We start from the raw sequence: 24,002 nt of genomic DNA, 5'->3' as shown, positions 1-24,002 counted from the left end.
TATTTTTGCCCTGAAGGACATTGCTCTGATGCATATGAAGATTTAGTTCTACCAAATAATCCCAAATTACAAGCCATTGTTCAACCAAATAGACTACTTAGTGCAAAGTTGGTTTTGTTCTCCTGGTAGTTTAAATCAGATAAGTAACATTTTGACCATTGTCCAAGGTTTTTGCAAATTATATTTGCTCCAGTTATAATTCCAATGACCTGATGATAATCAAGTGTTTTACTGTGATGCACTCAATACTGGTCATTTTTTTTCATTTTGTTCTGTGAAATTTACTTTGTCACTTCAATTCAGAATTCTTCATTTTGACATGCACCAACAACATGGGAATTGAACTGTACTACTATAATTGTGATATCATCCCTGTACATCCGAGCCAACTCTTCTGGAAGACTGAGCATCTTGGAGAGCCGTTCATGATCCACAGTGCCAAATTCATTATTTCCTACAGCATGGCGTATCAAATGAGTAGCAGCATTCTGATCTTCAAAGGCCGAAGATACACGGGCTCTCCTTTCAGTAAGAAGCCCATGCATCTGTCCCAAAGTTACCTTGTAACCACCAACGGCTATTGGCTCCTGAAGATGAACACCTGTAAGATACTCACCTACAATTCTAACTACATCCTGCCTGTGCATTGTTTCCCACAAACCATCTGTTGCCAGTATCAGGAATTTGTCCTGCGGTCTCAACTTGTGGTGTATCACTTCAGGCTCAGCTGTGAGATATGGCGGAGTGTGATAGTTTGGTGGAATGAACTTTGTATATTCATTATCATTGAGTTGATCGGGGCCAGATTCTACTACTCTCTTCTGAAGGTCAATGCTCCACTTAAATTTGACATCACCAAAAGCTCGGAAAGGCATAAGTAAACCCAACAGCCGATCTTGCTTGACAACACTCTTTTCTTCGGACTTTGGATGTTCCATCTTAAGTCGTTCAATTTCACTTTCATTGTGTGAATTATGATCATGAGACAAAGCAACAGCAGTCCAAGAGCCATCCTCTTCTTGGACACCAAGCATGGCTCTACTATCACCAGTATTGGCAACATGCAAATCAACACCATCTACATGAGCCACACAAGCAGTTGCACCAGAAAAAGCTACACGCAATACTAAATAGTTAAGAAAAGAATTTGGATCTCCAACTTGTGCTTCCAAAGAAATGTCATTGTCAAGCCTCTTAAATGCATTAATTAAAGCTTCTTTGACATCTGTTGTTTCTCCAGTGTTAAGATCTATGAGTTCTTGCCAGTAAGTTCGCAAGCTGTTGAAGTATAATTTGGAGGCTTCTTTACTGAAATAGTCATTAGGGTGTTTATGCCACTGTAAGATGGGCAACAGGGCTCTACCACTTTCAACAGCATTTTCTATTTCAAGTAGAGTTTCGTGGGGCAACAAAGAAACAGCTATATAATAAAACAATCTCTCACTGACAGCTTGGGCACATGCACATCCTGCGTGGCCATCGAATACACCCAGAAGCATGCCTCTTGTCTGTAAACAAGTCGCCGCACTTCTTCGATCCTCTATGGGAGCATTGGCTGGCAGCTGGTTGCTGTCAAAGCCAAGAACAGAACTTACATTTTTGCCATCAAACTCTGGCACTTTGAAACTATATTCATTTGCCTTGAGGATGCTGTTGACTTGTGGAGGAGTGAGGTAAAATCGCTGTGGTGTGGAGACATAGTTTCTTGCATGAATAAACTGACTGAAGTTTTCCTTTGGTCTGCAAAGTGTTGCAAGCTTCTTCTGAGGAACATACCTCAAGTGCTTGTGAGTTACGGGAGGGGACAAGCAACATAGATGCTTGTGGTGACAGTAACATGCAGTACTGTATATCCTGCCAATCTCACAGTTGCGAATTAATGGGAGTAGTAGCTGAGCTGGTGCTGGCATGGCATCAGAGAACAATGGCAGTCTGGAGCTTTTGACTGGAATTGCTGGAAAAAAAACATAAGACAACATAAACTTAGGATGACCCTTTCATAATATATATATATATATGCACCATATACTCACTTTTATTTAAATACCTCTTTAATGTGTACAGCTTTGCTGATTCAACAAATACGCTGGAAGCAAGAATATTTTAAAGTATCAATCTAAGATTAAATATCTCAATTCACCCTATTATACTAGTAGAGAATGACAAACAGCATTATTTAATTTAATCAAAATTTCAAGTTGGGAGAACAAAAGTCATCTCAAAAGTTGAAGGACCAAAACAACCCAAACTGAAATCCTGTCCTTGAAAAGACTCTCAGCTTCTACATGTAATAAGGATTTGGATTGCCATATGAAGGAAATTGTCACATTTGTTATTTGTGTTAATTATTGTAATCTATTTTCTCCGAAATGATTTCCCTCTAATTTCACAGAATAACAGAGTTGGAAAGGACTTGGAGGTCGTTTAGTCTATACAGAAAACTCTATATAACATTTCAGACAAATGGTGGCCCAATCTACTCTTTAAAAACCTCCAGTGTTGGAGCACTCACAACTTCTAATTAATTGTTCTGTCAGGAAATTTCTCCTTAGTTCTAGGTTGATTCCCTCCTTGATTAGCAATAGCAATAGCACTTAGATTTATATATCGCTTCATAGTACTTTACAGCCCTCTCTAAGCGGTTTACAGAGTCAGCATATTGCCCCCAACAATCTGGGTCCTCATTTTACCAACCTCAAAAGGATGGAAGGCTGAGTCAACCTTGAGCCTGGGGAGATTTGATCTGCCAAATTGCTGGCAGCCAGTGATCAGCAGAAGTAGCCTGTAGTACTGCACTCTAACCATTGCGCCACGGCGCCTCAGTAATTAGTTTCCACCCATTGCTTCTTGTTCTGCCTTCAGGTGCTTTGGACAATAGGCTGACCCACTCTTCTTTCTTACAGTCCATTAGATACTGGAACACTACTATCATGTCACCCCTAGTCCTTCTTTTCATTAAACTAAACATATCCAATTCCTGCAACTGTTCTTCATATGTTTTAATCTCCAGTCCCCTAACCATCTTTGCTGCTCTTCTCTTCACTCTTTCTAGAGTCTCAACTTATATCATGGTGACCAAAATTTAAAGGGACCAGGCTTATATCATCTTTGTTATTATCCACCAGTAATTCTGGCTCCAAGTTCACCATTTACAATTGACCAAAGATATTTATTGTGTATAATAGCAATCATGTACAGTAGACTAGTCTGGAACTACATAACGTCCGACAGATTGTTTTAAACAATTAGTCATTCAAGCAAATTACAAAATAATTAGTTTCCATTTTGTAGGTAGTTATTTTCAGCAACTATCTGTTACACAGTTCGTGGTCTATGACAACAGCAACTTCAGAATTAATATGTATTATAATATTATTGTATGTTAGAACATCTAGCCCAAACTTTGTTTATTAGTGTAATTTTAGTGTAATTTTCTCACTGTACCCCTATCAATTCCCACACATGCTCCATAGCACCCCAAAGACATTGGGACAGTTCAGTGTATTAAGTAGTAAAATATCCTACAGTGCCTGTGAAATTATTGTAATAACCTAGGTGTCAGTTTGGGAGCCACAGATATAATCCACACTTTCAACTAACAGCTTTTCAAGTGGAACTGTAGCATACTCTTTTAAGTAGTATTACTTTAAAATAATTTTCTTACTCTAAAATCTTTTCTGTTCCATAGATCTACAGAAATATTTTAGTTATTTCACAAGGTTTGGTATATTACTATCAAATTTGTGTTTTTCAGTCATATAGAATTTTAAAAAAAGTCAAACTGTCTTAATCTGATAGTTTGATAGTCTAATACTGACTTAATCTAATAGTCAGTATTAATTTTTTGCTTCTGTATTCCTATATTTTGGTTGCACAGTTTGCTCAGTATTTTGTTTACGTGTCAGTCTTTCTCAAATGTCAGATACTTTTTGCTACCTTAACTCTTAATAACCATGAAAGGAACACACAAGGTGGATCCATTGTTCCTATTTTATTTTGTTTCCCTTACAATCATACCCTTTTGTGGGACTTTTACAATGCCACTAGTAATATGCTACTCTGGAGAGCCTTTTGGGGGTGAAGCAGAGATAGCTTATTTCATTGCACAATTTAAATATGTATATGATTTTAAATTCTGGAAATGTCTACTTTTATCTTCGTCTTTCATCTATTAAATCAGACTGTTCTAGAAATTGCCAACAAGGGACCAAGTTCAGTTCATTTCCTCAGTTTTACCACCAGAGCTGTGGTGGCACAGTGGTTAGAATGCAGTATTGCAGGTTAGCTCTGCCTTGATCCTCACTGGCTCAAGGTTGACTGAGCCTTCCAAGGTCGGTAAGAGGATCCAGATTGTTGGGGGCAATATGCTGACTCTTTAAACCACTTAGAGAGGGCTGTGAAGCACTATATAAATCGAAGTGCTATTGCTATTTACTTGTTTACTGTCAGCTCTCCAGACCACTTTATCAATTTTAAACAGCTGATGACTTGTGTCTATCAATAAAACAATTTGAAAGCCTGATATATGTAGAGTTACTTGTCATGGTTACCTTGACCAATATTTCACTTCCCAGGTAGGACTCAGCACTGTATTAGATAGATCATACCAGGAGTGTGGTACAAGGTGGAAAACAGCAGGGGGTGGGGGGAAGTGGCAGGGGGAAAATACGTCAGTGACATGCCCAATCTATGCCAGTAACTGAAGCAAGTTAAATTAATCCTGAGGGCATTCAAAAAACCATCAACGAAGGTATTAACAATATAATTTATCTTTATATTATAGAAACTTGCGAAGCTTGTCAGCAGTACATTTACACAAATTAGTACATTCATTCATCCCATATTCAACACAAGTATAATGACTGGCTACACACATCCTAAGGATATTTTAAAAACCATAATCAGTTGAAGAAACAGTAATGGCTAGATCCACATATAATGTGAAATCATAAAGCATATTTCACAAAGCACCATACTGAGTTCATGTATTTAAGCCCAAATTAAACAAGCTACATTGTTCAAAGTGCTGTGTGAAATCTGTTTTTACTGTACAGTGATGTTTGCAACATTGAAATCCAAGGTAAGTTTATTTGTAAGATTATATACTAAGAAAATACCAATTTTAAGCTTAAAGAAGCATTTACAAAGATAATACTTACAGCACCTTTTTCAAACTTGGTATTCTCCAGAAATGTTAAGACTACAATTCCAAGAATTCACAGCCAGAAGTCATCTACAGTAATACTTTAATACACTCCCTCATAAACCTATTACCCACCCTCAAAATTTTATTACTCAGATAATAGGAGCACAAAAAATACCTACCAATTCTCCTGGGCCCAGGACACACACACATTCTCCTGTCACAACAAGAAGCCGCCAACATCCACAAAGCAGAAGCCCAGGAATAGCAAGGAACAGGAGAGATTATTAAAGGAGGAAGAAGAAGTCTCCAATATTGAAGAGGGACAGGAAAAAGAAAGACAGAAAGACAAGCAGTTTGTTTGTAGTCACAAACATTAAGAAGCAACTTGCAGCATAGCCAACGCTACCTAAGCTTTCTACAGCCGAACACAGAGCAGAACTCAATCACACTTGCTATGCAACATAACATCCAGTTCACACAAGACTCATCTGCTATCAGCCAGCTCTGAAGAGCAACAGGCATATACATTGTTTTGAAACGAGGCTGGAGGAATATTTTAATCTGCTAAGCACCAGCTTCAATTATTTGAAGTCCCTATCAAAAGGTATATAGTTGCTCTGAACAGAGCAATATAGAGTTTTCACTTTAGTATTTTCAACAAAGCTCAGGATTTTTCCAGCTTCACTGATCTAACAGAGATTAGTAAACAGACATACAGGACATATTCTGACCAGACTGACATTTAAATCAAAACCAAATGTCCATATTAAACAAGTATGAGCAGTATTGAAAATAACCAATATACCTTCCTGAGTACATATGAACATCACAGAAAGGAGGCGGCTTCTTAGATGAAGAACAGTTTATCACTACCACTTCAACAATTTTGGCGTTTTTAAAAATGCCTTCTTACATAACCCAATTTTTCTTATTTGAATATTGGGGTCATCAAGACATGGATTTATAGTCAATCCAGTTACAAGACATAGATCCTATTCTCCAAGTTCTACAAAGTTCTTGCAAATTCATGAGATAGAAGGGGGTCAATCACAAACCTGGCAAGAGCACATCAGCTGTTTAGCCGCAAAAGATAGTTTATTCCTAGTATGAAGGCATTCTCACAGGGGATTAATTATATCTTTCCCAGGATGCTGTCAATCCTGTTAATTATTCTCCATATTGCAACTAATGGTAAAGAAAAAAGGGCTGCACAAGTAAGTTCTTCTGGATACAAGGCAGGAAGAAATAAACTAATTAGTTTATGTAATGATCTGCCAATCAGATTAAAAGCTTTAATTATAGTAGACGTGTCCCCAGGGAGAAGGGCAGCATTTTATCATAAAAACCTCAAACAAAATGCTGTCTTAAAGTTTTGTTCTTTTACATTCAAGAAAAAAAGCAACATATGCTTCCTAACTTCAATATTATTAATCATATAGAGGTATACAGCCCAGCTCCAGCAGATGGAAATAGCTGGCTGCCTATATTTGAGTATGAAAGCTTAGAAAAGAATTGAGTGGGATTAGTACTGGGAGAAGTGAGCTGTAGAGAATACCACAGGCTATGAAGAGATGAGAAACGAGCAAAAAATTATATAGATCGCAATATTGCTGTCTATATCTGTGTATGTGTATATCTGTGTGTGTATGTATGTATGTATCTATATCTATCTATACATATATATATATATATACATACACACACACACACATACATACATATATATGCTACCGTGTTTCCCCCAAAATAAGACATCCCCTGATAATAAACCCAATCAGGCTTTTTCAGCGCATGGCAATAAGGTCAATGCTTATTTCAGGGTTCAAAAAAATATAAGACAGGGTCTTATTTTCGGGAAAACACGGTATACACTTATATACCGTATATGTTGCCTATACATTGCAAGAAAACTACATTAAGATGTAGAAAACTACATTAAGTAGTTAATGTAGAAAACTACATTAAGTAGTTTTCTCAACTTGGAGACTTTTCGATATATGCTTATATATTACACATGTGTGTATTAATAGAGCCACTGCTCAGAAGTAACACTTAAATATGGCCCATTTTGCTCTACAGGGCCTGCAGACAGGCTGGAGCTTTCCTCTCCTCTTTACTAAGGAAACCATCTGGATGTGGTCCATGAAACCACCAGGACCCCAAACTGGACCCAAAGGTTATTTTTTTTCCCCCCACTACCCAGAGATGCAGCACAGTGAACCAAGGCTTTCCTGAAGGTAAAAACACTGGCGGATCCCGAAATGTCACCTTCAAGTCGGACCGCGGATGCCTGTTTTGCATGCCTGGCTACATAACAACAATGCCGGGGCTTTTTCAGGGGCTGCCTTGGAGACGCCTGAACTCGGGTCTGTTGCTGAAACTACGCCCGCGTCCTCCTCCTCCTCCTCCTGTGCGAGGCATCCCCGGTCTCCTCTTGGGCCTTTTCCGCCTGTACCCAATATGGGAGGCAGCTGCACGGCGGCAGCAGCAGCAGCAGCAGCAGCATCACTACCTCCTCCGCCTCAGGCCGGGGAAAAAACGGGAGCCGGGAGATGGCAGCGGCCGCTACCCAGGACCACTCGCGGGTGCTCCAGCCCCAGAGCCGGCTCTAAACCGAGAGATACTGACCTGGCCCGAGATGGGGAAGAGGGAAGGTGACGGTACCCGGTGAGGGCAGCGGGTTAAAAGGAGAGCGAAGCGGCCGCTGTCCCGCCCTTCCGCGGCCGCCGTAGACGGGGCGACTCGGCCTTTCCCCCTCCCACCCAGAAGCCCGAGTGGCCAGCGGCGGGCGCGCGCCTGCCTCAGCTTCCAGCTGCAGCCGCGCAGCGGACGGGAGGGTGGGGAGGGAGGGAGGGAGGGAAGCGAGACGGGTTTCAAGGCTCGTGGGCGGTTTTTGTGACGCTGCCCAGATTATATAGCCTTCGCTCGGCCGTCTTCACGCTCATTGGCTAAAGGCAGGGATGGGCGTGGGAGGGGGAAAAAAAAAAGAGAGGGCAGATCACGTGACTCACACGCTCGCTTATCCCAAGCTCCCATGCTTCCCCCCCCCTCTCTTCTTTCTTCCCTTTCTTCCGTTTTTTAATGCCGGGGCTTGGCGGAGGGATCTCGAAACTTATGTCCGCGTCCGCCGATCGCCTTGCTTGCCTAGTGGCTTTCGGAAGCCGAATGGACGAATTGCCGCTGAGGACTTCTTTTCTTTCTCTTTTGATGATCTGAAAAAGGCGGGAGCCGGCAAAAAAAAAAAAAAAAAGAAGGCGGGTTCGGCCGACGTTGTGTTTGGCTCGGATCTCCCAGAAGGTCCGCCTTCGTATAGCTTTGCGGCCTATCAGACCGCTTTGCTGAGAAGAGGCGTGGTCGGTGCTTCTGGGGTGGGGGCGCGGGAGGTGTAGGGGGAAGCCGTATTCTCTGGAAAAGCAGGTGGGAGCCATTTCTAGACTTCTTCCCAATGCTCCCTCTTTGCTAAAGTTGTAACTAAGTTCACCCGACGATAAGGATAGCGATCCTTTGCTTTGGATAAGAAACTCAGTGTACCCGCATATGTGTTTGCACAAGGGCTTGTATAATTAACCCCATGGGGGTTCTGGGTTTGCACAAGAGACCGAATGGAAAACGAACCAAATTTATGTTTGCACGGCAGGCTGAAAAACGTAAATTGACTGGTTTATGGTTTGGTAAGTGAGTCTTAACCCTAATATTTCGATGTAGCCTTTTGCAGGTATGAACGGACACACAGCTCATCTATTTACAAAGACTCCCCTAACATTTTAGGGAGGGGAAAGGATGTGGGGAAGAAATGGGATGAATGAAGAACCTGCAGTAGAATAAATAGGGTGAAATGCACTGAGTTAATCTAACAGCATTTCTGCAGTTCGGATCCACGTTACATAATCAGAATTTGAGAGAAGATGGCTTGCTGGAGACCCGAGCAGCAGCATTCAAAAATATGCTCCTCTCACTTTTATACTGTATATGGTGACCATATTTTCTTGGGAAAAATGAAGGACAATCCTGAAAAAGGCAAATCTGAAAAAGGTTCATAAAATAAAACGTTTTAACTGTTTATGAAGATGGTCTGAAGTTGTCTGAAGGTTGAATCATTGCAACTGGACTAGTATTTTGTCAGTTTGAGAGCTGCAGAGTCGCATAACTAGCTCTCAAATTAACAACAACAAAAAAAACTAGTCCAGCTGCAGTGATTCAACCTTCAGATAACTTTACCTGGATGATTGAGAATTTTCATTGACATCTTTCTGTTTATAACTGCTTTACAAAAGAAAAATCAATAGCAACCCTCCCCTGGCAAAATGCACATTAAAATTAAACAAATTACAAATTTATTTTTAAAAGAAACCAATTTCCGTATTTTTCACATGAATATGAAAGTGCATTAAATCATAACATTTGTACAGTAAAAGTTTAACTCAATAGGACAGATGTATGTTTTTGAAAAGTCTTAACAGGCAGCTTATTGAAATAAAGGATTATCTTTATATTAAAGAATGTATGGTCACTGTACTTACCTATAGCATTTTCCTGATATGCTTGATGTTGTACAAAAATACAGAAGAAAATAAAATCTTTATTCTTGGGTTAAAAGGGCTGTAAATTTCATTCAGCTCTAGGAGATTTAATGGACATATCATTAGATTTTAACAACTGAAATGATTTATCATTGCCTTCTAGGATTGTTTTTTGACTTTCCAGTTTAGACTCCAGTCCTGGGATCCAGTCACTAACCAGATTTCATTTTCATTTCATTTTATTGGATTTATATACCACCCTACTCCCGAAGGACTCAGGGTGGTGAACAGCCAAAAAATAAAACACAGAAACTACAAAATTTAAAAGACAATATAAAAACCCATTAGATAATTTGGCCCAAAACAAATTAAAACACCCCTAATGTTATAAAACAAATTTACAATTTACAATTTAAAAGGGAAGTTAGGCCAGGCCAGCTTGCTGAAATAAAAAGATCCTGAGGGCACGGCAGATCTGACTCTGTTGCCCAAGGTTTTCTAGGATTACTGACTGCATAACAGAACAAATATAACATTTATTTGACACAGCAGTAGTTAGATACTCATACAGTAAAGTTGTGCCTAAGATTCAGCATAAGACTCTTGCATATAAGATTAGGTTAAATACATTATGCGGCTGTTCTGCTCAACAGGGCCATTAGAAACGCCTAGCTAGTTCGAGCCATTACATATTTCATACTTTTTTCAGAAAGAGTTGAGTTACTTATAAAGTAATAAAGTTAGGATAAAAAGCATATATATATTTCAAAAAGCATAGTTTTCATTTAATCTTCGGCAGTTTGCAGACAAGTAGAGGTTGGAATCAGTCAATTAGTGTAGAGGTTGTCCTAGATCTACCATAACTCAGATACAAAGCTCTCTGTTTTGGAGGAAATGTCTATTCCATGCACCGAAGAACAATGACTAAGCTCTGAATTAATTGGAGAAACAAGTGCCCCAATATCAGAATTATGGATATCATTGGAAAAAGTCTAGATTGTTAGTTTTAGGAACTTAATAAGGTAAAACTATGCTGCTTTTTAAAAATGGAAATATTAGGCACTTGGTTCTTAGATCATTAAAGGCCTGCTTTTTCCCCATAATTCCTTGTCATCCTTAAACTTCCTTTTATTTTTTTGGTTTGATTCAATTTTGTGGTGACAAAAGAGGTTTTTAAAAAATATGAAATACTACTGGGTTCCAAAAGCTTCAGTGCTATGAATGTTAGGAATTTAAAACCTGTCCTACCCTGAGGGTCAGCCAGAACTGGAAAAGTGACACTGAGAAAGACCGTTGGTTTTAGATTTCAGACCGTGTGACCGAGTCATTTCCATTGACCTACAGCAGAAGAAATACTTCTCTTATTTTTTTTAAAGGCCAGAAGTAGCAAAGTCTGAACTTTTAAAGATATCAGTTAGTTCATGGAGTGACTTGCTGACTGCACAAAAGTATATTGATGTATCCAGGAGGAAGTCCCAATTCTTATAGAGACCCAGGGGATGAAACAATTGAGGTTTCTGAAAATCTGAAAAAAATCTTTATCGGTACCTGTGGATGCTGTGCCAATTTTCCATGCAATTCTTCCTTTGTATGTTTAAATGAAATACATTTAGAAAAGACATTTTATTTTAACTTCTACATGAATAGGATGAGGCAGGAAGGGAATAGCAAGATGAAAATGACTGAAATGAAACATGATAAGCCTGCCATTCCTCTCCACAAGTAATAAGGCATGACGGAGAGTTTTGAACTAAATTGAATTGATCTGAATCTGAACTTCTAATATTGATTGCATTATAGCAATAGCATTTAGGCTTATATACTGCTTCACAATATAGCCCTCTCTAAGCAGTTTACAGAGTTGGCTTATTGCCCCCAATAATCTGGGTCCTCATTTTACCAATCTCGGAAGGATGGAAGGCTGAGTCAACTTTGAGCCTGGTGAGAATTGAATTTATCAACAGATTGGCAAAATATGCATATGCATTTCTATCTATCAACCCCTGTATGTTTTACAGGAGAGGCAGAATAAAAAAATAAATAGTGGGAGAGAACTGGGATAGAGGATTCATGCTTCAAATTATAAGAGAACATAAATCATGCATTAAAACTCAAATTCTCCCCTTCCCTTTCAAGTCCCAGGCATGCAACTAATCCTTCCATTAGTTAGAGTGAGTTTGGCTGACTTTAGTAGCCACTCTTGACATCATGAAAAGGCGCATTGCTAGTTATTAATTTGTTACTTTGTTACTGCTATTATTACTGGCTGGATTTAAACTTAATAATAGAATAGACCAATTAAGAGCAATGGCACTGAGGTTAATAATTAAGTCTCATTGTTTTCCATTGGTCTCTAGGTATGCATGACCCATTACATTTTTTTTTTTTGTTGAGGTTGATAAGTGCCATAAAGCAAAGGTGTATCTGTATATATATTGGCTCAGGTGCCAATTTAACACAGTTACTCTTGGCTTGGATACTGCCGTGTTTTCCCGAAAGTATAACATACTCCAAAGTAAGTCCTAGCTTGATTTTTACACATGCGACCAATATAAACCCTACTCTCAAAATAAGCCCTAATTAAGATCCCGCCCACTCCAGGGTGCATGAGTAAAAATTAAGCTAGGGTGGGGATGGGGGGGAGCTGCCCTACTACTTACCTTCGGACAGTTGTGGCCAGGCCTCGCACACCTCGGCCCATTTCTTCTGCAGCTGGCAAAGCTTTCCTGAAGGCCTCTGTAGCTGATAAAAGAGCTCTGGATCTATCTGGAACTCTGTTATTGGCTGCAGGGACCTTCAGGAAAGCCTTGCTGGCCGAAGAAGTTCCTGAAGGCCTCTGACAGCAGAAAAGAGGCCAGGGGCGTCACACGCAAGTGAGGTGATTTAGTGGATGATATCCCCCCTCGAAAATAAGACCTGGTGCCTTTTTTGGTGGCAAAAAAACTAAGACAAGGTCTTATTTTCGGGGAAGCATGGTAGGTGTTTTAATGGAAGGGTTACTATTTATTTTCCAGCATAAAGTTTTGGACCATCTCTGTCCAAACAAACTAGTAACCCAAGTTAGCCGAACATTTGTACCTGCAAGCTGTTTTCAGCTAATATCATGTACAGAAAATGTGGCATCCCTATACCAAAGAATGTTTTTAGTTTGACCAGTTTGGCTGGAACAGGAATGGGGGGGGGGGAGGGGGAAGGAAAATGTTTAAAAATGATTTCTCAATATTTGTGAGAGTCCCACTTCTTGTTTTATTTGTCCTATTTTCTCTGCCAGTGTTCATACTTACACATTACCTACGTAATCTACAATTTCTCTATCATATTCTGCTTCTTGTTTCTGATGGAGCTCTTCATAATTTTAGATACAATTTCCTTTACAGCCCCTGCATGATTCTTCTAGACCAGGGGTCTGGAACCTTAAACACTCAAAGAGCCATTTGGACCTGTTTCCCACAGAAAAGAAAACACCGGGAGCCACAAAACCCTTCCCGTGCCTATTTCTTGAGTGGCCACAAAACTAGCATATGTACTTGAATTAAATGTTCTGTTTTCTTCTGAAACTTTTCTTTTCTTGGATTTATCCATGGTTGGCCTACTGGGGGTTAAAAAGCTCAATAAATCGCGTGCTGGCGGGTGTTTCACATTGGCGGTTGTGACGCATATTTTGAGTGACAGGGAGCTGCAGCAGAGGGGTGAAAGAGCCACATGCGGCTCCAGAGCCGCAGGTTGCTGACCCCTGTTCTAGACTGAAATTTCCCAAATTGAACCAGGGCCTTTTTGAATGCAAAGCATACACTACAGGTAGTCCTCAACTTACAATAGTTCGTTTAGTGAATGTTTGAAGTTACAACGTTGAAAAGAGTGACTTATGACCATTTTTCATACCTACAACAATTGCAGCATCCCTATGGTCACATGATCAAAATTCAGATGCTTGGCAACTGACTCACATATATGATGCAAAGTCCCGGGGTCACGTGATCATCTTTTGCGACCTGACAAAGTCAGTGGGAAAGCCAGATTCACTGTTACTAACTTAACTACAGTGATTCACTTAACTGTGGCAAGAAAAGTCGTAAAATGGGGCAAAATTAAGATGTCTCACTTAAGAACAGAAATTTTGGACTCAATTATGGTCGTAAGATGAGGACTACCTATAAGTCTGCATTGCAACGGCTTTTTACCAGTATAACATATGATGACCAGTACACAAATAATTTAGCTAGAAGGCAATCTTGATAAGCTGTATTTCAGTCCTGATAGCAAGAATTACCCATTTTATCAAATGTTATCAGGACACTTGAGCCTTGAGCCACTATCTGCTATTTATATATTAATCATGAACAGAAAAGACACTTAAAATTCCAAATGGCTTTGGTCTGTAAACAGCTTCCTAAGTGAATTTCATATTATCTTATTTACATTTCAATGTCCAGACAACATAACTTTCAACAAGTGGGATTTTGCAAGGATCATTTAAGAAATGGCTGTAAGTCAAGATTGTGTAATATTCCAAAGTATAATATTACAGATTCAAAAGAGCATTTCAGATAAAAGGAACTGAGGAGTCAAGGGAAAAGTAGGTCATTGTGACCTTAGTCGAATACAGACTAAAAAAATACAGACAAAAATAATAGTAATGGTGAAACTGTTTGCTCCTCAGGGAATTTTTTATTTTACTGTAGTCAAAATGTATCATTTTCAGAATGGCCTGGATCAATAGTAACTTAAAAAAAAAAAAGGTGGTTCAGTTTTTTAAGTTTTCTCCCCCAAACAAAACAAAAACAAGGCTTCCAGTATCTAATCAAACTTCCCATTAAAAAAAGTGAACAAAACAGAGCAATGGAATCCAAAGTACTATCAAAGCATGACTTGTTTTATAAAGAATTGTATTATAGAAAGGTATATTAGTTTCCATGTTTTATTAAATCAACCACATAAAAGAGCAGTGAACGTTTATTTTTATTCATTTACTAAAATTACATAGTTGCTCATCTACCAGAATAAATTCTGGATAGTGAGCAAGAATTGAAACACAATATAATTAAATGATTTGATTGCTTATTTGTTCCCTATGACTATCATTAAGTGTTGTACCTTATGATTCTTGATGAATGTATCTTTTCTTTTATGTACACTGAGAGCGTATGCATCAAGACAATTTCCTTGTGTGTCCAATCACACTTGGCCAATAAAGAATTCTCTTCCTCTTCTCTTCTCTTCTCTTCTCTTCTCTTCTCTTCTCTTCTCTTCTCTTCTCTTCTCTTCTCTTCTAAAATGAAACAAAACAAAAACATCTAAAATGATGCGGAGGCCTGATAAAACTTGCCTCCATCAACCAACCATCAATCTTGAATCCCCCAAAGTTGCAGGTGGTCCTATTGTTTCCTTGCCAATAATTGCTGTATTCTTGAGAGGATTTCTTAATGTCATATGCAGTCACCTCCTTTAAAACATCCACCACCACCTCTGCAAATTTATTTCTTTTATGGTTTTATCAGGAAATAGTCTTCTGCAGTCATGACATAAGCCTAAAATTGAAAATCAAGCTTGTCAGATGCTACATCTTTTCTATCCTGCTCTATGGAATGAAGAGTTGGTCTCTGACAGAAAGCCACTTGAAGAGACTAGAAGCATTTGAAATGTGGATTTACAGGCCGTTGTTACGTTTAAACTGGGTTGACAAAATCCGAAAAGAGGAGATGATAAGCCTCCTGGGAAAGCCAAGGGAAATCATAAAAACCATTAAAAAGCGAAAGTTAGAATATTTCGGACATGTGATATGACACCAGGAAAAATACGGCATATTTCACTTAATCCTCCAAGGAAAGATTTGAAGGCAAATGAGGTCCAGGCAAAAGAAGAACATCATGGCTTCAAAATCTAAGGGACTGGTTTTGACAAAATTCAGCAGTACTTTTTCATGCGGCTGTTGATAAAAATAGGATTGCCAACATGATCGCCAACGTCCGATGACGGATATGGCACAAGAAGAAGAATGCTTTTCCATTATTTACCAGGATTTGTCATAATGATTAACACTAGAGCTTCATTCTAGAAATTCTCCTACTGAAGTGAGTGGTTCTTTGAATAAGGATGGTTAGAATTTCATAGGACAAAATAATAGTCTTGAATTGTTTGCTAATCACTGTGCATTATATATTAGAATACATAAAATTAAATCTGGATGGCATGATTCAAGAATGTCCACAGAGTGTAGTCAAAAAGTCACCATGAATGAAAGCTTGTTCCCAGCAACCTGCCGTTCGTTTTCTGTTCTTTCATGAAAACTATTTCTGCAATGGTTAATCTGATTCAGTCTCTTAGTGGTGCCGTAATAAAAGGTTTAAACTCTCATCTTGAAATTAAGAGGCTACAGTAGGGTTGTGGCAATGTAACTCAAGAGAACTGCTGTGTGATTTAGGTGGTAATTGATCTTGCAATACGCTAAATAAATAAATAACCATACGCTAAATAAATAAAGATCTTGCAATCTTTCAAGCAACTTCCTTAATAGACAATGATTGTCAGAATCTCCTTGGATCTGTTGTACTTCACTGTTGTAAGAATTCTACCTTACTCTTAAGCAGTGATGGGATCCTGCCGGTTTAACAACCAGTTTGGTGATTGTGTGCGCATGCGCGCAGTTTTATGAAAACTTACCTTCTGCGTTACTGCTGGGGAGTAACACAGCTGAGGTGCAACAAGCCGCTCTGCCGCGTGAATCAGCTGAGAGGATATCTGAGAGGTCAGTAAAGCGCAGGGGTAAGTGGGCGGGCCCACCTGGTCGTCAGTGCTACCGGTTCACCCGAACTGTCCGAACCGGTAGAATCCCATCCCTGCTCTTAAGATTCACTCTATGTATCTTCTTAGAAGTTTGGGGAAACTCTCCTTTAGATTGCATTTTGTCCCTGAACAAATGCTAACAGTGCTATGGTCTCACATCTCACTCCCTGCCCTTAATGTGTCTTGATAGCTTCTTTAAAAAATTGCATACCATTTGAAAAATTGTAGAACTCTATCTCAATATTATTTAGTAGTGTTGCACTGCTTGTCTCACATTTATTTTTATTTAAGATTTTTTTAAAAAAAAAAATATTAAGGAAAAATAAATGGAAGCAAAACAATTCATCCAAGTAATGCTTAATTTTCAGATGATAGTCTGACAATTATCATGTCATGATTTTAGCTAGGTCCTCATTCATTATTTATTTAAAGTACCTATTTTCAATGTCTCTTTTGGTAAGAAGCTTATTTTTACAGTATGTCCTTCAAGCTAATCCTGACTCCTGGTGATTACATAAGATTATCTTCTTTCAATGGCTGAGAAAGATTGACTGGTTCAAACTCATAGTCTTCCTTCTTTTAAGTCTGTGTCTTTAACTGCCAGAGAGCAATTATGAGCCTTGAACTTGCAGTATTGTGAATTTAATCAACGTGATAACACATAACAATAGCCTCCCACCGGTTGGTACGCTCTCATACCAAACAATGTCGACTGGCAGCCCCTAGGGGGAGAGCCTTCTCTGTGGGGGCACCTACTATCTGGAATGAGCTACCCCCGGAAATATGGAGGATCCCGGATCTGCGCACCTTCCGTTGCGCTCTCGAGACCTTTTTATTCCATCAGGCGGGCCTGGCCTAATCTTTTCCCTCTTTTTTAATTATGTAAATTTTAATCAGTTTTTAAATGATTGGGGTGTTTTAATCTGTCTGGGCCAAATTGTCTAATTCGATTTTATTCTGTTTTTAAATTTTGTATTTATGTATTTTTACTGTTTTGGCTGTTCACCGCCCTGAGACCTTCGGGAGTATGGCGGTATATAAATCAAATAAAGATAAAGAAAGATAAAAATAACAGACTCTGTAGTCTCATCCCCAAACTCCCCAAACTTTAACCTAAAACTGTCTACTGTTGACTTCACCTCATTCCTAAGAAGTCTGTAAGGGGCATGCATAAGAGCACCAGCGGGCCTACCATCCCTGTCCTAATGTTCCCTTAAATTGTATTCATTTTATGCATTCAATTCATGCTTATATATATTATCTAATATGGACTCGACAAAATAAATAAATAAAAAAAATAAACAACAGTGAAATCCATGGAACTATGCTGCAGTAGGAAAGTAATTTCTCACTTATTCATTATTAAAATATGTTTGGAACTCAGCCTAATCACCTACTAAGTCAGTGAAAGATCATTCTGGTTTTTTTTTAAAGTGCTAGATTATGACGTCAGTCACAATTCTACCAAGAACATTGTTCACACTTCTAGAAGTTGCATTTAATTTGGTTGATGTATTTTCTGAAGAATTTCACAGTTCTTTTGGGTTTGTGGAAGGAAGGAGGAATGGCCATCTGTATAAATGATCACATATGCATACAAACCCTTAACCATCTGCTCTTTTCTCCTATAAAACTTGAGAGATACATATGTTGTACAAGGCAAAACTAAGTAGGAAAGATTTTATATCAAAGATGCTGAATTTGGAAATTAGCTCATATTAATAGTACAGTAATTGTGCAGATGTATTTATGTTGTTTTAATTTCATTTAATAATATAGTATTGAAATATACTTGTTATAAGGGAACACAAATAGTGATTTGATGATAGGAATGTCTATGGATTCTCAGTCATCCAGATCATGGTTGTCTCAAAGATGCTTTTTCCCAAAGTAAACTGGGTTTTCTTGGTTTTTTTTCCTTTGAAGGCGTTTCACTTTCATCCAAGAACCTTCTTAATTCACTTCAGTTGATGATAGGAAATGCAATCAGTGACAGAAAATGAGTTGAACTGGTTTCAAGTAGCTTTTTGTAGATATAGAATAGAATAGAATAACAGTGTTGGAAGGGACCTTGGCAGTCTTCTAGTCGAACCCCCTGCTTAGGCAGGAAACCCTACACCACTTCAGACAAATGGTTATCCAATATCTTAAAAATTTCCAGAGTTGGAGCATTCACAACTTCTGCAGGCAAGTTGTTCCACTGATAAATTGTTCTACTAACTCAGGAAATTTCTCCTTAGTTCTAAATTGCTTCTCTCCTTGATTAGTTTCTATCCATTGCTTCTTGTTCTATCCTCAGGTGCTTTGGAGAATAGTTTGACTATTCAAACTATTATAGATATAGACCTGTGCAGTGCATGGTAATTTTCCTGTCAGGCCAACAGCAGAACTTTCCAAAGGTTTGGCAAGTCTCGTGCTTCGATCAACGCGAGCATATCCTTCTTCATTTTCTAAGTTCTCATTGTTCACAGCTTTAACAAAGTACAAAGCTATTTCTCAATGGTGACTGAATTATCAGGAAAATTAAATCATGCATGTAATATCATACTCAGCCAATAATGGGTTAGCGTGTATATTTCTATTACAGATTGGTCTTTAAGTTAAAAAAAATCAAATCTTTACTTGTGGTTTCCTGCTTGAGCATGGGGTTGGACTAGAAGACCTCCCTTCCAGCTCTGTTATTCTGATAGCCTACAAGCAAGTGATCTTTTGCAATGTGTTCAGAGTGGGTCATTTCCCAGATTACATGACAATAAAGCCTAGGTTGAACAGACTTCTTTGATCGAAGTTGGATGCAGTGGACACAATTTGGGGCTGATGATTACTGTAAAACAATGGACAGCTATTTAATTGAGGCTTTTCTTCTGTTCATGAAAGGCCTGGGAAGACACTGTAGGAGGAAGGTGCTTTCCTTAGCCCCCATTTCCAATACAACGGGGTACTTCAGGCTATACATTTTCAGCCATGTGCAAAACTGTAGCCAGATTTTGTGAAAAAATATACCTTGTGAAAGGCTAGGGCCTAGGCCCATGATGGCGAACCTATAGCACACGTGCCACAGGTGGCACACGTAGCCATATCAGTGGGCACGCCAGCTCAGCTCTGGCGCGCATGTGTGCGCCGGCCAGCTGATTTTCGGGCCTTCTGGGCCCAACAGAAGTAGGGAAACAGGCTGTTTCCTGCCTCCAGAGGGCCTGGGGGGAATGGGGAAGGCCTATTTTTCTTTCTCTCCTGGCTCCAGATCCTCTCTATGCATCTGGGGAGGGTGAAAACAGCCTTCCCCACCGCCTCAGAGGCCCTCTGGAGGCCTGAAACGGCCCATTTCCCAACTCCCAGTTGGACAGGAAGTGATGTTTTTTGCTGTTCCCAGCCTTCAGAGACTCCTAAAAGGGCTCTGGAGGCTAGGGATAGCAAAACATGTCACTTCCTGTCCATCTGGGAGTTGGGAAATGGGCCGTTTCAGGCCTCCGGAGGGCCTCCGAATGGGTGGGGAAGGCTGTTTTCGCCCTCCCCAGATGCATAGAGAGGATCTGGAGCCAGGTGAGAAAGAAAAACGGGCCTACCGGGCCATCACATGCCAGGAGCGGCGGGGAGGAGGTGGGATTGCGTCTGCATGCCCAGGGTGGGGTGCATAGAATTATGGTTGTGGGCATACGCGCACGTGAACCTCCCCCCTCCCCCCTCCCGGTGGTCCTCTGGGTGCGCTTCAAGGTTTTGGTTACCACCTTTAGAGCGTTCCATGGCTTAGGACCTGGATATTTATGGGACCGCCTGCTGCCACCAGTAGCCTCTCACTGGCCAGTACGCTCTCATAGAGAGGGGCTCCTCAGGGTGCCATCGGCCAAACAGTGTTGACTGGCGGCCCCCAGGGGGAAAGCCTTCTCTGTGAGGGCACCTGCTATCTGGAATGAGCTCCCCCCGGAGATACAGAGGATCCCGGATCTACGCACCTTCCGCCGCGCCCTCAAGACCTTTCTATTTCAACAGGCTGGCCTGGCCTAACTTTCCCTTTTTAAATTGTAAATTTTAAATTTGTCTTAACCATTGGGGGTGTTTTTACTTTGTCGCGGGCCAAATTATTTAATGTGGTTTTATACTGTCTTTTAAATTTTGTAATCTATGTGTTTTATTTTTTGGATGTTCACCGCCCTGAGTCCTTCGGGAGTAGGGCGGTATATAAATTTAATAACATAAAAAAATAAAATAAATAAAAAGGTTAGCCATCACTGGCCTAGGCTTTGCACAGTGTGGAGGGAGGAATGCCATCAACCCCTCCCTTTATGTTCCTTTGTAAAATCCCTCCTTTTAGAAGGCCAGATCCTGAAGATGAAACTCAAATACTTTGGCCACCTAATGAGAAGGAAGGACTCGCTGGAGAAGAGCCTAATGCTGGGAAAGATTGAGGGCAAAAGAAGAAAGGGACGGCAGAGAGTGAGGTGGTTGGATGGAGTCACTGAAGCAGTCGGTGTGAGTTTAAATAGACTCCAGAGGATGGTAGAGGACAGGAAGGCTTGGAGGAACGTTGTCTATGGTGTCGTGATGTGTTGGACATGACTTCGCAACTAACAACAACAACAAAGTCTCTCCTGCCTATGCAGACAGAATTGGAAAAAGGCTGGGAGTTACAGCCCGGCTGGAGAATGAGGGCGCTTCCCACCCCTTTGAGAGATTTGGAGTGAAATATTTTTTTGAGTGGGGGGGGGAGTTGGCTAAGGAACTGAATTTTTTTTCTTTAAACTGTAGTTAAATGGTGAAGTTAAAGAGCTAATGAGAAAAACAGCACCCAGCTGAGCTTGTCTGAATTGTTGTATCTGTAGCAGGCAGCATGAAGGCTGTGTCAAGGCCAGAAGGAGTCCAGCAGGAATGAGACAACATACCTGGGGTGGTCCAGAGGCAGCTTTGAATAACTCCACCAATGGAAAAAAACTGCAACAAATAAAGCCACAACAAAGTCCTCCTGTGGTGAATTACACTGCTAGCAAAATGTCTCAAGTGTTCCCAAGTTATCAAAATGATGGCCTTTTCTTATTTCTTGCCCCTAGTGTCTGTTAATAATAAATTTGTTGGATTCTTTGACATCCAACCTTCTCCTTGCAGTCAGCCTGGAAGTTCACACCTCTTGAAGGGACTCTCTTTCTGTCCCCTGGAGTCTTCTGTCCTTACTGCTCTTCTTATCTTTGCTGTCAATAACCTTTTGCTAATTTGCAGTTAGTGACAGCAGCAGCCTCTACTTTCTTTGAGTTACCCCTTTAGGCAGTGGTGGGTTTCAAATTTTTTTGCTACCGGTTCTGTGGGCATGGCTTTGTGGGCGTGGCGTGGCTTTGTGGGCATGGCAGGGGAAGGATACTGTAAAATCTCCATTCCCTTCCCACTCCAGGGGAAGGATACCGTAAAATCTCCATTCCCTCACCACTCCAGGGGAAGATTACTGCAAAATCCCCATTTCCTCCCAATCAGCTGGGACTTGGGAGGCAGAGAATAGATGGGGGCAGGGCCAGTCAGAGGTGGTATTTACCGGTTCTCCAAACTACTCAAAATTTCCATTACCGGTTCTCCAGAAGTGGTCAGAACTTGCTGAAACCCACCTCTGCCTTTAGGGAGTTGTACGATATAGGAGATAATCAAATGGAAACAGGGCAGATGGGCCTATTCAGATACTCAAATTTAAAACTTCACTTTAAATCAGGTTCCAGCTCCACTTGATGCTCAAATTTATCTCCTGCAAGTAAGTCTAATACTTTACAACCGGTAAGTAGTGGTCCTCTACACAGTTTTACAATTTAGTTTGTTTTCATATGAAGAAATGAGAGCCAGTTTGGGGAGGCATCATGGTACAAACTGGGAGACTCTAAATTCTAGTCCCCCCTTAGGCAAGAAGCTAGTTATTTAATATATTTATACGAGGTAGACCAGACAGGGAACATGAACAGATGAACTAATTTTACTTTATTGTAAGGTTATATTAACAGAATCTTGCAAGTTTGAAAGTACACTTCTTCCTCAGTCTTTGTAGCTCAAGAAACTAAGAATGGTTCCTTCTGAGACATTTGCCATACCCATAGTCCTGCAGTAGATTAAGCTACTAAATAGGCTTTATCTAACTGCTCCCTTGGCTGTGTGTCTATTCTGTCTCTCAAGGTCATTTCCACATATGATTACACGGGGTGACCTTGGGCCAATCACTTTTTCTTAAAGCTAGGAAGAAGACAATGACATCTTTTCTTGCTAAGAAAACTGCAGGCAGTTTCCAGGAGTCAAAATCTGACTTGAAGACACACATACACAACATGAAGAAATACTGGTTTCTTTCAGAGCTCTTAATGAGTTCTAGAGTACAAAAGGGAAGAAAATTGGCTGAAAATATACTGTTATATATGGGAAGCATTAACATGTGATTTCTTCACTGCAGAAGGCTAGTTGCATGCTGATTTGGTTTGTCAGGACATTGTAGGACTGGTTACTTGTTACTGACTCTCAACTCAGTCCGTAGAGGCTTGTTTGCTTCCATATCTGCTTTGTTTTATTTGATCAGCATATTTTTTTTGCATCTATCAGCATTTGTTACTTTAGTGGAAGGCTAAACCCAGCATGCCTTTATTCAGGAGATCAGCAAAGCTACCAGCTAAAGTAACCAAGTTCCAGAATCTTTTGTTGACATATGAAGCAAAGCAGAAATAACAACATACTTGTTTGATTGTAACCAGGGTCACTATAGCTTTTCCCCTTTTCCAAGTTTTTTTCTGTTTAAATATACTAAATGTTCAGTGGTCCTTGAACTCTGTGAAAAAATCTGCATTAGCCGTTGCACTCAGCTTGTATTTTCCAACATTTTTTGCCAAAACTCTCCAGTTTCTTTATTTTTCCCCAGTATTTAATTAATATCCCATTTAACATAGTAAAATCATAGAAAAGTTTATAGAAATTTACAAAATTACAGAAACATTAAAAACGGTATTTAAATACTTTACGTATTCTAAATCAACTAGTTCACAAGTCTGTAAAATTATAAACCCATAAAGCTTACTTAAACCATATGCAAATATGTTCAGACTAGCCACAATTGAGAAATATTTCAGTAACAAATATGAGTTTGTATAAAATTACAAAATTAATTCATGAATTTTATTTTGTAATATTGACAATAGGATTTTGTAGTATTTTATCAGTGCTCTGGAGCATGGTATTCATTATGAACTACAGTACTACAAGTACCAAAGAATTTAATTCATACAAAAATAGAATTTCCAGTATGCCACATAAGAAAAGTAGGATACATTAATATTTAAATAATACTGCAAACAGATTCTTCTTTTGTGTAACTTTTTTTCAGAGCAACATAGTGTCCAATAAAGTACTTTTCCCCCCCCATTTATATCAGGAATCGTTCATCCACTAGTGTCTTGGATGCTAAATTCTTCTCCCCAACTGTATTCCGAATGAACCTGAAAATCTAAGAATAAAAACCAAATTCAGATGATATGTCACAAATTGAACCAAATATTCTTTGTGTAGCAACAAATGTCCATAGACTGTTCTGCTAACTTATATACTGT

The 24,002-nt window shown here is 39.6% G+C and overlaps 2 protein-coding genes and 1 long non-coding RNA gene across 5 annotated transcripts in view; 1 reads left to right on the top strand and 2 right to left on the bottom strand.

The window, feature by feature from the left end:
• Nucleotides 1–112: 112 nt before the first annotated feature.
• Nucleotides 113–7,985, bottom strand: PDP1 (pyruvate dehydrogenase phosphatase catalytic subunit 1). Of its 3 annotated transcripts, XM_034422441.2 has the most exons (3): nt 7,775–7,985; nt 5,326–5,360; nt 113–1,954 (listed from the first exon to the last, which is right to left on the bottom strand). In XM_034422441.2, the coding sequence occupies exons 2-3, from the start codon at nt 5,354–5,356 to the stop codon at nt 300–302; spliced, it is 1,686 nt and encodes a 561-aa protein (XP_034278332.1). In that variant the 5' UTR covers nt 5,357–5,360; nt 7,775–7,985; the 3' UTR covers nt 113–299. The 3 variants fall into 3 exon arrangements, with proteins under 3 accessions (XP_034278332.1, XP_034278334.1, XP_087746920.1); XM_034422443.3 differs by lacking the exon at nt 5,326–5,360; XM_087890794.1 differs by lacking the exon at nt 7,775–7,985 and having other exon boundaries at nt 5,326–5,401.
• A 602-nt stretch (nt 7,986–8,587) lies between these two features.
• On the top strand, nt 8,588–13,223 carry LOC132709107 (uncharacterized). The gene is made up of 2 exons (XR_009620143.2): nt 8,588–8,817; nt 13,044–13,223. It is a non-coding gene; the product is annotated as an uncharacterized LOC132709107 (long non-coding RNA).
• Nucleotides 13,224–22,378: 9,155 nt separating this feature from the next.
• The window catches only part of TMEM67 (transmembrane protein 67), a 40,491-nt gene continuing 38,867 nt past the window's right edge, over nt 22,379–24,002 (bottom strand). The window contains exon 28 of the mRNA XM_034422439.2: nt 22,379–23,899. Coding sequence (XP_034278330.1) covers nt 23,819–23,899 — 81 coding nt within the window. The 3' untranslated portion in view covers nt 22,379–23,818. The remainder of the gene's footprint in view (nt 23,900–24,002) is intronic.

Source organism: Pantherophis guttatus, chromosome 3 (genome assembly GCF_059756535.1).
Source record: "Pantherophis guttatus breed Tessera chromosome 3, ASM5975653v1, whole genome shotgun sequence".
Lineage (NCBI taxonomy): Eukaryota > Metazoa > Chordata > Lepidosauria > Squamata > Colubridae > Pantherophis > Pantherophis guttatus.
Note: the sequence above shows the minus strand (reverse complement) of the source record. Positions and strands in the feature narration are given on the sequence as shown.

What these genes read in the sequence shown, in the direction of transcription:
- PDP1 (XM_087890794.1), bottom strand. Translation starts at nt 5,386, where the DNA reads ATGTTGGCGGCTTCTTGTTGTGACAGGAGAATGTGTGTGTGTCCTGGG. An exon ending in TCCTGGGCCCAGGAGAATTG is followed by an intron (nt 1,955 to 5,325) that starts GTAGGTATTTTT and finishes TTTTTTTTCCAG; the next exon opens with CAATTCCAGTCAAAAGCTCC.